Below are 14,140 nucleotides of genomic sequence, written 5' to 3'. Positions count from 1 at the left end.
TAATTGTAAGTCAATGAGCACTTATAATAGATTCTCTATATAAGTGCTTGATAAAATGCAATGTAATGCAAACATTAGACGCGACCGTCTAGTCTATATTACATATTACGACTATCTGTCGTGACTGTGTCGTGGACGTTTATTTTACCGACAGTTCACGGCAGCCGCCTTGTCGCTTGCACGAGAGAATCGTTTGAAGCTACGATTATCTGTCGTCACATTTTTATCGTGACATTAAAATATCGTCAGACGACTGTCATTCCAGCTCTTCCCATTATCACGACAGCCTGTCGTCGTAAAGTAAAAAAAGTCGTGAACAAAACGAACGACTGTGTTACACGATATTGATGATTCTTTTTTTGTTGGAAAGAGGGTACCTCAGTGGTGGTCCCATTCAAATTTGAAGAAAATATTCCACCTCTAAGGGTGGCAAACTAGGGGGTGAACAACTTTTGAGGTCGGTTTTTTAATACTCTGTACGGAGATTATCATAGTTACGATTTGTAGATGGAAATAAGCAGTCTTCTTGAGTTAAGCCGGGTTTACATTTGTGTCGTGATGTAGCACGTCAGATGGTAAAATTTATATTAGTGTGTCACAATCTGACGTGACGGCTTGGGTTGTGTGTATGAAACCGATACCGTTTTGACGCGTCACGTCAGACAAATGTAAATTCGGCTTAAGGTTTATGTTAAAGACATATAACCAATATGGTCAAATATTCCGAAAGCCATTAAGGGATATTGTTCTTAACTTATGCAGCACAAGGATTCAAATCCCCCGTAACATTAACATGCGAGCAGCTGACTTTTTGTCCATTAGGCACTGCTACCCTGAACAGCTTTCCCTGTGGCATACAAACGCATACTTTAAAATGCCCCGTTGCCTGACTGTACTTATCGGTCTTGTTCACCGGTTTGACAATTGGCAAATATCTAACATCTATGTAAACGCCTTCTTTGCCACTCAGTATAATGGAGCCGTTGATCGATTTGAGGTATATATCTTGGTCCGCTGTCCAGTTAAGGTCTTTGGCCTCCATGTGCGTGCCTTCTGCACCCCGGAGATAGGCTGATGAGTCTGAACGAAGTGTCAGGTCGGAGTCTACTGGAGACGTTATGCGTTTCGTTGACGTTTGCTGCGGAATAAATTGGCTAATTATAGTCTGTCTTTTTTGAAGACGGAGTAAAATGACATTTGTGGGGTTGCCAGTTTTCGTATAATTTAAAATAGTTATGTCGTTGTTGTCGATAGTTTTATCGATAGATTGTGAAAGAACCCAAAATTTTCCCAAAAATTACTAAATTGTGAATGTTACGACACTCTAATTATTACTAATTGCGTTGTTGCCTTCTTTATTTTTATTTTGACATTTGACCTACTAGTATCAAGATCAATTTTTATTTATATACATTTTAAACAAGAATAGCCGGATTTAATTATCTATTATGGATTAAAATATGTCTCCTTTTTGAATTTTTCATAAACATAGTTCTAAATACAGTGTATGTAAGCATGAACATGGTATGAACTTACAAAAATTGACAATTCAAATGAATTAAAATTTTTATTGAATTCAATAAAAATCAAATTACTCCACGAGTTTGTCATAAATTATGACAAACTCGTGGAGTAATTTGATTTTTATCTATTTGAATCGATGATTAATAATTATGACTCATAATTATTAATCATCGAGTATAGAACCAGAAATAGAGACGAAATGTCATTTAATTTGTTTGAAAACTATTCTGCCATATCATTACGGTGACAACTGCGCTCCGATTGGCTAGCCCGAGTTCGAAACAATTGACGGGTGTCGTCAACTGTTTCACTTCAAATCGACCAGTTAACTTGAGCTTTGCTATTTTCGTCCATTAGGGTGAAAATTGCAAAATTACATATTTAATATTTAATTACCGATGAAATGTGATTCCGTTTGTTTTGTAATTAAATGTTTTACTGTTTTTCCCACACCACCGAATAGAACAGCACGGCATTGTTAGAGATATTAATTACAATAAATACTGAATATTTTTTGGAATATACGGAGACGTACACACAGGTCAGTAGTTGGCCTGTCTATATTTCAGTGCAAACGAGAGTTGATATTTATAAGAGCTGTATCGCTAATGTGTTACCAGGAATATATGGCCCTTATTTCGTCTCTATTTCTGATTATATACTCGATGTTATTAATACAAAGATCGAACACTTAGAAAAAATTCCTTCGAACCGATGTCTTCTAGCAAACCGTGGCGCTACGCCAACTAAGCCACGGAACGTACCCGCGGACCTCACGAATTGCTTGTTGTCGAATTTTTGTATTTGGTTATTTCAACGACTTTTTAGCCGTAGTACTATCTATGAGAAATCTATGAAAGTATTTCGTCACCCAGTTAGGTTACTTTACAGCTACCAGCCCCGGCTTGAGATGTCGCTATTCATTGTATTTAAATTTTTATTGGATTGATATTCAATTATTTTATTAATGAATTTACTCCACTAGTTTGTTTTTTTTATTAATATAATTATTAATACATATACAAATAATCTCTATTTCATAGGTAAGCATTATTAAACTTGAAATCGTCAAATTGGTTAAACTGTACTGCTCATTCGTAAGACAGTTTCCCTGAGAAGAATGAGCAAGAAACTCTAGGGGTTGCTCTTTAAATAAACATTTGTACACATTTATCATTTAAAATATATTTTATTTTATTGCTGTTTTTCAGTCAGTTCCTTGTGCCTAATATCTTAGGCACTCCTTTAAGCCCTTAAATGCAATGAGAGCCTAAAACAATTATAAAATTTGAAAAACTATGAGTCAATATCATTATATAATAGGGGAAGGTAAATTAATTTTAATGAAAAAAAATAAGAGAAAAAAACAGCGTGATGGACCTGCACGTCGAAGAAAGTTCCCATCAACCTGCATTGGGCCAGCGTGACGGGAATTTGGCCTAATCTCTCGCCGGAGAGGTGACCCATGCCCAGCAGTGGATTGATGATATAGTTTGTACAAATTTCTAACTAACAAACTTTCGCCGCCTGGGGGAAAAACCAGTAGACGCCGCAGCCAACAATGGCGCTATATCTACTCTAAAGTATACATAAAATTACACGATTTCAGAGGGAGGTATTATTCACTCCATGCGTATCTTATCTAATCCGATGTTAGTTCATAAACCATATGGCTGGGTTTTTTAACCTTTTTCTAGTCATGGAACCCTCTCAAAATGCCAAGGAGCCCACAGACGCATTCCAAAAAGATAAAAAAGCAAAGTTAGCTTTTATTAGCTTATATTGCTTGCAATTAAACTTTACTTAGTTACATATTATGAATAAATAGGGTGACGGCTGCTGTTCCATTGTGTTAGATAGGCTCGCCACGGACCCTCGGCGTTCATTACACGGACCCCTTAGAGGTCCATGGACCATAGCTTAAGAAACCCTGCCGTATATATCGGGCTGGTGTCTGCAATTCTTACGTTTTCTATACATTCTATTACTATTTCTATACATTCCTATAACTAATTATTGGCATACCTTAGCATGTAAATTGTTAACTCCGTCTGGTAAAGTCATTTCCTTCAAACTGGTACTGAAGATAGTATTTCCAGAGTCAGGATCCGTCAGTTCCAAAGCGCTCACGCCTCGGATGAAGACACCAGATGTGTTTACTACTAACTTAGTGTCATAACGGGATAGCCTGAAAAATAACATATAAACACTTCTGCTAAGGCAAGGTCTAGTTTTTCACATAGATTCGTGTTTCAGCTATCTTTGTCTAAAATTGCTTAAAATTTAACTACCAGTAGAACTCCTTGTGAAAGAATTCGTCCAGGGAAATACTGCCACCTTAACTATTTCTGCCGCCAAGCAGTAATGTCAGCATTACTGTGTTCCGGTCTTGAAAGGTAAGGGTGCTGATGAAATTACAGGCACATGGGACTTGTCAACTTGTCTTAGGGTGACGAGAGCAGTGACAGTGCCCCTCAGATCTTTGCGATTTAAAGCTCTGAGTAGCACTGCAACTGTAATGGACAGGCGTGTAGCTTACCATCAGGCGCACGACTTGTTCGTCCAGTCACTTAATATTATTAAAAAAAAATTGTTATACTTAAGTACTATTAGTAATGCTCTTTAGCAGATTGTGCCACAAGGCTGATGAAATTCCTGTGCATTTCCATATCCAGTGCTGCCCTCCAACGGGCGTACGAAGGTCCAGAGGACATAAAAACTATCAGACCCAGGAAATTCCTTCAGTTCTTTAATACTGTTGGCCATGGCTCCGAACTATAATTAGTAGTGATCACAATAGCACCATTCATGGTCGCAGTGATGATGAGCCGAATAGGCTCCTTATATAGTCACCCTAATAATAACGCTCTTATGATGAGTTTCATTCCACTTTACCTATTTCTGCCGCCAAGCAGTTATGTGGGGTTACTGCATTCTGGTTTTGAAGAATACACATGGGACTTGTCAACTTATGTCTCCTTAGATCGTTATGGGTAGGTGTGTCGCTTACTATGAGGTGTACGACTTGTTCAAACCATTGTTTGCGAATCATAAAAAAAATGACATACCTAGTCTGAAGGTTAACAAGCACAGAGCCGTTCTCACTGCTGATGCTCATAGGCTCATCTCTAAAGCTCTCCAGTAGGCCATCGCGCTTGTGCACCTGCTCCAAGCCTATCTCACCATAGAACTTTATTGCGTTGTGCTCGGGGAGGAATTCTATACTTTCCATGCCTGTTGAAATATAAGCAAACAGTTAAAATGTCAACTTATATTAATTACAAACTGAACTTAGGTTAAGTTTTATGTGGATATGGCTCCGTTGTTTTCCGCAACGATTCCATCAACATCAGGGTGTGGTTATTGAAATAATTTAGCAGTTATTAACAGTTTTTTATTATTATTATTATTATGGTGGCATCATTCAGGGCCTATGCATCCCCTCATCACTGCGGTACAATATTCTAATAAATTGTGGCTTGTTCAAGCCACAATGCCCTGTTAAGGCTCTAGGGAGCATTCTCACACCATTCCTGTCTAACGACAGAACTTCTGTACAATGTTTGGCACTGTACGCAGATATCAGGGCTTTTGAATGCTCAAGACCCTTGCTTTGTAGTCACACTTCTCAGGAGATATGTGTGGTGTCATTTAGCAGAGTGAGCTTTCCCAAGTTGTATGCTATCCCTATGACGGGTTTAGGTTCATTAAAATTGTTACGAAAAGACAAACTGACAGTTATTGAAAGGTATTTGCGTTGGTCCAAATATATAACAAGACTGTGTAAAAATTGTACATTTCAATTTATGCAAGCATTTGCAGCCAGCCTAGAGTTTAAAACATTTGCATATAAAAGTAGGTAACATAAAAACTGAACAATTCATAAATTTATTAATGAGTCTAATTTAACTACAGGCTGTACGTGTACTATTATTACTAAAATGTACTTTACTAGTGTCTTAAAAAATAAAATTAAAAAAATTTACTAATATATACTATTGTAAAATTTTTGTAGTGTGAGTAACTACGTATAAATGTATTTTTATCCACGTAGTTATTCACAAAACAAAAATTGATAACAGCAAAATATTTTTTGTTTATTGTCTTACCTTGCCCAAGTCGTAATACCGCCAAAATAGTAAAGGTCAAAAATAGATTCCCAACTGCCAGAATAAAAAGTAAACATACTAAAGTCCAAAAAGCAAAAGTTTTCCGCCCCTTACATTCTGAGTTAGTCACGTCGTTGCCGTTCTTGTCTGATTTTTTCCCATTCATCTTTGAGTAAACTTTATTCTGACTTGCGTTGTTTAGAAACGGTTTTTCAGCTTTGTTACGGTCTATTGCGCTTCCACATACAGTGTCAGGTAGAGGCGAAACACCACGAATGTTATTCAACATACCGTTTTTTAATTTACACCTAGTTTTCAGTAATGATCAATAAAATTAAAAATAGACCAATATTTTCGATGAAAATGTCAGTCAGTCAAATTATTGAGCGAGAAATCTGTGCTCCTATTGGCTGGCTCTTGCTCAGTGTTGCCAGGATCCTAGAAACGAAAGAAAACTACGTATCGTTACCTGAAAAGTTATTTTTGCTGCACAAGGTAGATTTTCGTTTTTATAATAAAAATTTGTAATCATGACTAAAAAATATATCCCAACTTCTTAAAAACAAATACGTACGCTCTAGAAAAATCGAACTTGATTGTTTACTTTGGATGGGTTTATAAACTAATTAGAATTCACAATAATAAATATGGCTAATTAAAAAACTTTCTTCGCTCTCAAAATTACGAGAATTGTTAAGAAAGTTACGCGAAAGGACAAAAGTTTAACTTCTACAGTTTTGTTACGTTCTATTGCGCTTCCAGATACAATGTCAGGTAGTGGCGAAATACTACTAATGTTAATAGTAAATGTTTGTATGTTAACGGTATGTTAATGTTTACATACCGTTTTATATAGAAGGGCTGTTTCACGGATTATATCCGTATTTACAACAGACTTTGGATTTAAATGCGAGCCAAAATCGATGGGTCCTAATTATAAGGGCCAAACTAACAATTTGATCATTTTCACTTTTTTGTGGGAATTCTTCATTTCATTACTATCTATAAGGTAGCGTGAAATCAAATTCAAACATATTCAAGGAAACCTCGAAATACAAGGAAATCTCGAAAATCAATCTGGTATTGAAAGTTTGGAAACATCTCGTTGTAATTTTGCGCTTTGGCACTTGAACATAGCATGGCGTTATTTATAATGGCAATATTTTAATTTGACATTAGGACAATCATGCCAACATGACGGCGTAAAATTTTGACAATTTGCTTTGTAATCATGGCGTCCGAGCGTTACAGTTTTTCTCTTACGACTTTTAGGTAAATTATAGTTTATTTACGCATTATTTGTAGCGGAAAGTTTTCATTTACCTTTCCTATTGCATTTCTAGTTTAGTTCAAGTGTGTAACATGTTTAAATACCTTGGTATATGATAGAAATGATTGTGCAAATTTTCCGATTGTTTTCAGTGAATATTATACGATTTTATTTAATTTCCCTTACAGCCCATCTGGTAAATTGGTCCAAATTGAATATGCATTAGCTGCCGTTGCTGCCGGCGGCACTTCAGTCGGTATTAAAGGTAAAAATTCTCTTATGTTTATAGGTTATAATAACTTACTTTGTAGGTTCATTAGATTGACATTCTTTGTTTTTTTAATTTAAAAACTGTAGTTAAATGGGTGAAATTACTTTACTACAAGCATGCCACTAGCATTTCTTAAATGCGCTGTAGTTTGTTATGCTGACTTAGCACTTTTCATAGTAACAAATAAATTGATTTAGAAATACACAAAATTTACTAAACAATAACCGACCACACTCATTGGGGAATTTGGTTGGACTGTACGAAAGGAGGCACTATGGTAACTGGACTTGACGAGAAAATTAAGCTGAAAAATTTCATTTACCAAGGCTACAGTCCAGTTTCCATAGTGCCTCCTTTCCTACTGTCTGACCGGGAATTTCCTTGTCTGAAAATACCTGCAAAATACCAGCTTGGTGATCTGGCCATATACAGTAACAGCATCAGAGAATTAATCATCATAAATAACTTTTATGGCACGACTGAATGATTTATCTGATTTTATTTTCATACTAAAATAGAAATAATGTAAGTAGAGCTCTCTAAATCATCACCAACAAAATTATTTTAATGAATGCTTGCATGCAGGAGGTGTTGCTAAGAATACAGCTCTAAAAACTGTCAGATAGTACAACAAAAACTGAAAAGTTTGTTGTTGTAAATTAAATAAAGTAAATTCATTGAACAAAAGTTGTTGTTTATGGTGTAAGAGCCTATGGACACGGTGTATTTTATACGCATTTTAAAGGCTCAAAAAGCAGTTTGAATCGACTCAAATGCGCGTAAACAACGCGTTGCAAGCAAGAAGCTGATATACTCCTCTGGAGCTTACACTTACAAATTAACTAATGAAATTAGAATTAAAACTATCTCTTTTCAAAATGCGCTATACATACGCGCGATTCCACTGAAGTTGTGAACTTGTGACGGTATGACCTCCTTACATCGTCATCCCACCTTTTTATCCTTTCCACCTTTCTCCGGTTCCTGGCTACTCGTATTTAAATTAAAAATTGTTCCATAGTTATTTTGCCTCGCATTCTGATTTTATTTTAGTTCGACCGTCACTCCCAGCTCGATCATGGCAGCGTATGGAGCTGATTTTGATTCCTTTACTAAGTTTATAATTATTACTAATCCAAGTCATGTGCCAATTTCGTACAGCCTTATTAAACAGCCTTTATCATGTACCTATGAATACATATCTGTAATTCAGTATAACTCGGCCCTTTTGGGATGTCTACTTAATATCTTAATATTCATCAAGTTAGGGAGTGTTTTGTAATAATGTACCTGTTTTGTTATATACCTTTTATTGTTACAACCTTCTTTTGTTACCTTTTCTTCTCTTTAACCGACTTCAAATAAATTTGTGGACCTGAAGTTTTCTGATTCTGGTCACAGCTTATTAGCGTTACAACCCTTTCTTGTGTAAAGGTTTACTTGCTGCGACTGCATCGGTTTAAATGCTACAATATATATTATATCTATTGCAGCGTCAAATGGAGTCGTAATAGCAACTGAAAACAAGCACAAGAGCATTCTGTACGATGAACATAGTGTGAACAAGGTTGAGATGATCACAGGACATATTGGTGAGTGTTTGTTTTATTTATTTATTTGTTTAATTGAGTCAGGCAACTTATGGCCCATGTAATGTATAACTTATGGACTAACATACATATGATATAATATAAAAACTAAATAAGTAATCTACACTTGTCGGCGACGTGTGGCGCATCTGATGTCAGGTAACCGGCCGCGGAAACGCCGATATACGACACTCTTCGGCCAAAACACCTTCATGAATGTCGACAGATATTTATTATCATGTGCAGTCCTACACAAAATATGTGCTATGCTGTCAAGTTGCAGATACCAGCCTGTTATATCATCCTGTACTGTCACATTACTAGGCAACAGCTTCACCTGATTCCCTTGAATCCAAGAGGCTACAGGAGTGTATGGTTACACAGGCCCTTACAGTAACCTATCACAAACTCGAATTTATTTTGTCCGAAATAAGTTGTTCGAATTTTCATTACCCCGAAAACCGAATTTTAACGAAACAGTTGTTCTTTCAGGATATGTTGGATGTTTATCGCAAAGACACGACTAGGTTCGGTTAGGTTAAGTTAGTGTAAATGTAATTTCGGACTGCTGATAGGTAACCGGTCCTTGCCATAGTCTCTTCAATGAGACAAGTATGGTAACTCTGTTCATATGCAGCATCGTGGCTTATATGTAGACACTACCGCCGTGTGCCATTTACGGACGTACACTATTATTATCAATGATCAGGGGGCCTACCATAACTTTTCAAAAAACAATCTTATTTCTATGTAAGCTTATTATAATGTTACTCATATTCGTACCGTGACAAACCTATCAACCAAGTAATGTATTATTGCTAAAGTGACTGTAAGAACGAATGATTTCCCAATGTTGTCTATTCCTTACTAAAAATAGGAAAGAAATAACGCTATATGAACTGCATAAGCTCTCGGGTCCGGTACGGTATCTCCCACACCGTGCCGGTCCTATCAATGGGTCGCTCGCCACTCGGCCAATCAGAGCTCCTGAATTACCGTCGCCGTCCGTAACACATATATCAATGATTTTTTTTTTATATCAACTGAAGTAAATAGAACACGTATACCATACGATATACGTTTTTCAAATAGCTTTAATTTCGTTTGTAAAAAAATAAATTCTGAAATAAAGCCTTCGTCCCTGCCGTTTGACTAGACACCGTCACTTCTGCCGACACTTTTTCGTCACCGGTGGGTCTATTATGGGCGCTCATATCTACGCTCGACCCAAGCAAAATTAACCGTTATAATATAAAAGTGACGGGACTTACTCGCGTAGTATTTTAGTCGGAAGCGGTCCGACTAGTTTCGACCATAATCGATGGTCTTCTTCAGGGGTTGAGCGCAACGTTCGCGACCGCGTCACGTCTAGCACTGCGCGCTGCGGCTCTCTGCGCGCGCGTTGATGACGCAGTCCGCAGTGGGGAACTCGGGAGGCTGATACGTTGCGTCAGCGCGTGCTGGAATTCTTCGCTACTGCTGTCCGTAGGATTGTTGTCGGGAACAGTCCAGCACACAAAGCTCACCACGTCGTTACTACTAACATCTGTAGCAGCATACCGAGCGCCATGAAGACTCGGCTCCCAGGTCGGTGGCAAGCTCCAGCCTCCGTCTCTATTAAAATTTGGTCGGCTACTTATTTCAATAGCCTCTCGATTTTTGCGGGGCACAAAATACTTCTCCCGCGCTAAAACCTTAGCTTTATCCCCACTATTCCCCACTGCGGACTGTGTCATCGGCGCGCGCGCAGAGAGCCGCAGCGCGCAGTGCTAGACGTGACGCGGTCGCGAACGTTGAACTCAACCCCTGAAGAAGACCGATCGATTATAGTCGAAACTAGTCGGACCGCTTCCGACTAAAATACTACGCAAGTAAGTCCCGTCACTTTTATATTATAATGTGTGATAACCGCGTTCGTTTTCATAATAAAAATCATTGACTTACAAATAAATGGACGACGGGTCTAATACAAAAATCACGAAAAAAATGTCCCAAGTCAACCTATTTAAACGTAGTGACATGTGAAGGAATATGAAAAAGCTAAAACGTTGAATTTAAATTGTAATGTCATCGCAGTACTGTCTAATTTTGCTTGCTTCGCTGTCAGTCAAACAAACGAAGACTAAAGCGTGAATGATGCTCTGAATACGATTTTAACGCCCTATAAGTTCGGACACTTTTTAGCGCGGACCCGACGTCCATATAATTGTAAGTCAATGATAAAAATGAACTGTATTAGTAGGGGAAAAATTTGAATTCGAGATGAGGTAGTAGTTCTTAATAAGCTCCTAATACTTGCAGCTTATCTGCAGATCGTCTCATTCATATATTGGTTTTTTCCACAGGAATGGTATACTCCGGCATGGGCCCGGACTACCGCCTCCTGGTGACACAGGCCCGTAAGATGGCCCAGCAGTACTATCTCATGTACCACGAGCCCATTCCGACTGCTCAGCTCGTGCAGAGGGTCGCTACTGTTATGCAGGAGTACACACAATCTGGGTTAGCAATATTATAAAACTATGTCTACTTAAAAATTAATCGGAAGTTCGTGATGGATTGGATAATACTATACAGGATCATTTTCAGTCAGTTTTTTAGACCACATGTCATAGAAAGGCTCCATTTATGAATTAAAAAATAACACACCCAGTCCTTTCATTGTTAGAGGCCTGTGTATGTTTTTTGTTTCGTCATTTTCGCGGCGATGATTAAACGTCAAAGATAGCTATATACGCAATTTCACTTACCAACTTATTTCACTTTTCAACTTATCGTTATCCTTGCTCTTCATAATCTATAACAATAGTTCATTACCAAGTAAACAAAATAACGAATGACTCTAGTGTAAATAAATTTTGAAAATGGCAACATAGCTTTATCAATTGAAATAAATATGTCACGGGGAAGTTTATCACACATTGCATGTGATATACTGTCATGCTACGGCCACTGTAACATGTAAAATTTGCAAGGTTTGCTGACTCTAAATTGGCCTGAAAAAACACACATAGGTTAGAGTGCAGTCAGATCCAAGAAAGTTTTCTTTGTGTTCGTTTTTTATATTAATAAATAAATTAGTTGATGTTTCAAGTTTATACTCCGTCAAACCATTTATTGAACTTTTCACATATGCATGCGTCTGTAGTTCCGTAATTATTGTCATAAAACGATAGACAAAAAAATGCAATACTTCCTGGACTCTCTTTTTTTTAAATTTTAGTGAAGCGACGTGCTCTTTAGCTCAGATATTAAACGAGCCAACAGATTATGTAACGAAGATTATACAGGTTGATAAATTTTGGTACCAGTCTAATATCTTATATTGAAATGAAATAAATTATAAATAATTGTAATAAATTCTTATTCTTTATTATAATGAATCGTCGGATTCTTCTCCAAATGAACGGGAATCATCACTTGAATCATTGCCATTAATTAATAATTCTCGAGTACAAATTGTCAAACGCAACATCGCGATCCCACGATCAGACAATATCTTCTTTTTTCAACCCGCTCACGATCACGATTAAAACAAAATTATTATAAATAAAATCGATTGTTATAAAAAAAGCAAATCGGAAACGCATTAGGACAGCACTAATTGATTATAATTCGAGCTGTCAAAAGTTAAGTAAATGGTTGGACGGAGTCATCGTTTATATGACTAAAAATAGACACGAAATAAGGGCCATCCATCCCTGGCAACTCATCAGGCAGATGGGCTTTATATCACTTTTAAATATCAACTCTCGTTTGCGCTGAAATCACAAATTAGAAAGCTGAAATAACAGCGCCAACCTGTGTGTATGTCCTCGTATATTCCAAAAATATTCTGTATTTATTGTAATAAAAATATCTCTAATGGGGGCTGTTCCATTCGGTGGTGTGGGAAAAACAGTAAAACATCTAATTACAAAACAAACGGAATCACATTTCATCAGTAATTAAATATGTAGTTTTTCAATTACCGTCCATTATAGCAAAGCTCAAGTTAAACTGGACGATTTGAAGTGAAACAATTGACAGCACCCGTCAATTGTTTCGAATTCGGGCTGGCCAATCGGAGCGCAGTTTGTCACCGTAATGATTTGGCAGAATGGTTTTTTCTGGAGTGGGAATAGGAGTGTGTCTTCAGTAGGTAGCATTGACATTTACTTTAAAATATTTTAAAGTACAGACTCAGGTTCTTTACAATGATGATTGTTGTACTTACCTATTTAAATTGTTTCGCAGTGGCGTCCGTCCCTTTGGTGTCTCTCTTCTAATCTGCGGCTGGGAAAACGACCGGCCGTATCTCTTCCAGTGCGATCCCTCTGGGGCGTACTTCGCGTGGAAAGCCACGGCAATGGGCAAAAACTTCAATAATGGGAAAACATTCCTTGAAAAAAGGTATGGAAAAGAATTTAGTGTAAAGCAGGCTTCAAACTATGAATCACCAGATAATTATTATAATATCTTTAATATATTATATATGATTTATAGTTTGTCACTTTAATTTTTTACTAAAACCATGGACCAGGTGGCCTACCACATCCTCTTAAAACTTTAACCTTACATTGACTTTTCGTACCATAACACGTTTAAAGTAAGCTTATTGTAATGTTAAAACTATGATGTTTTATTGGCAGCTTTGTCACTATTCATTCACTCAGTTCGTACTATGACGCGACTAACATTAAAGTAATATTGCTCTTATGTCAAATTTAACAATCATAAAATATTACACTGATGCAATGGAAACAATATTATTTTCAGTTTTATTGTCTTAATATTGATTTGTTAAAAGTTAAGTTAAACTTATTTATTTACATATCTCTTCAATATTTTGTTTATTTTCTATTTAATAGCACATAGTAAATAATTTTTCGTTAAAAAAAATTCGCGATATTTATTTCGTGAAATTATAACAGCGCCATCTGTATGCTCCTTGGCGAAGCTAACAGTTGACACTAGACTATAATTCCGAATTCACAACGTGACTATCAAGACTCAGCTTGTTTTATTTATTTTTCTTCATGAAAATGCGGAATAATTATTGAAAACAGCGTAATTTTAATAGATTTTATTATTATATACTTTTCTTTTCTTAACAGTCAAAATTCTCTGAATGTAAATAACTTATAGTACTTAAACATTACACCACGATAAGACGATTCGGAACATCAAAAAAAGAAAGAGATGGCATTATATAGTTCACATAGGGTCATCTCTTTCCTATTTTTAGTAAGGAATAGACAATATTGGGAAATCATTCGTTCTTTCAATCACTTTTGCTATAATACATTGCTTGGTTGACAGGTTCATCATGGCACGAATATGAGTAATATTATAATAAGCTTACTTTAACCTTACATTGAAATAAGATTGTTTTTGG

At 36.7% G+C, this 14,140-nt stretch overlaps 2 protein-coding genes across 2 annotated transcripts in view; one reads left to right on the top strand and one right to left on the bottom strand.

Annotated features, from left to right (window-relative positions):
* Positions 1-576: 576 nt before the first annotated feature.
* LOC113240545 lies at positions 577-5,922 on the bottom strand. Its single transcript, XM_026477881.1, has 4 exons — positions 5,634-5,922; positions 4,593-4,758; positions 3,550-3,712; positions 577-1,138 (listed from the first exon to the last, which is right to left on the bottom strand). The coding sequence occupies exons 1-4, from the start codon at positions 5,920-5,922 to the stop codon at positions 755-757; spliced, it is 1,002 nt and encodes a 333-aa protein (XP_026333666.1). The 3' UTR covers positions 577-754.
* A 929-nt stretch (positions 5,923-6,851) lies between these two features.
* Positions 6,852-14,140, top strand: part of LOC113240540 (proteasome subunit alpha type-2) — a 7,955-nt gene continuing 666 nt past the window's right edge. The window contains exons 1-5 of the mRNA XM_026477876.1: positions 6,852-6,905; positions 7,092-7,168; positions 8,668-8,766; positions 11,109-11,265; positions 13,000-13,174. Coding sequence (XP_026333661.1) covers positions 6,865-6,905; positions 7,092-7,168; positions 8,668-8,766; positions 11,109-11,265; positions 13,000-13,174 — 549 coding nt within the window. The 5' untranslated portion in view covers positions 6,852-6,864. The remainder of the gene's footprint in view (positions 6,906-7,091; positions 7,169-8,667; positions 8,767-11,108; positions 11,266-12,999; positions 13,175-14,140) is intronic.

The sequence above is a fragment of the Hyposmocoma kahamanoa genome, unplaced genomic scaffold, assembly GCF_003589595.1.
Source record: "Hyposmocoma kahamanoa isolate Upper Pololo Valley unplaced genomic scaffold, ASM358959v1 148, whole genome shotgun sequence".
In the NCBI taxonomy this organism is placed as follows: Eukaryota; Metazoa; Arthropoda; class Insecta; order Lepidoptera; family Cosmopterigidae; genus Hyposmocoma; species Hyposmocoma kahamanoa.
Note: the sequence above shows the minus strand (reverse complement) of the source record. Positions and strands in the feature narration are given on the sequence as shown.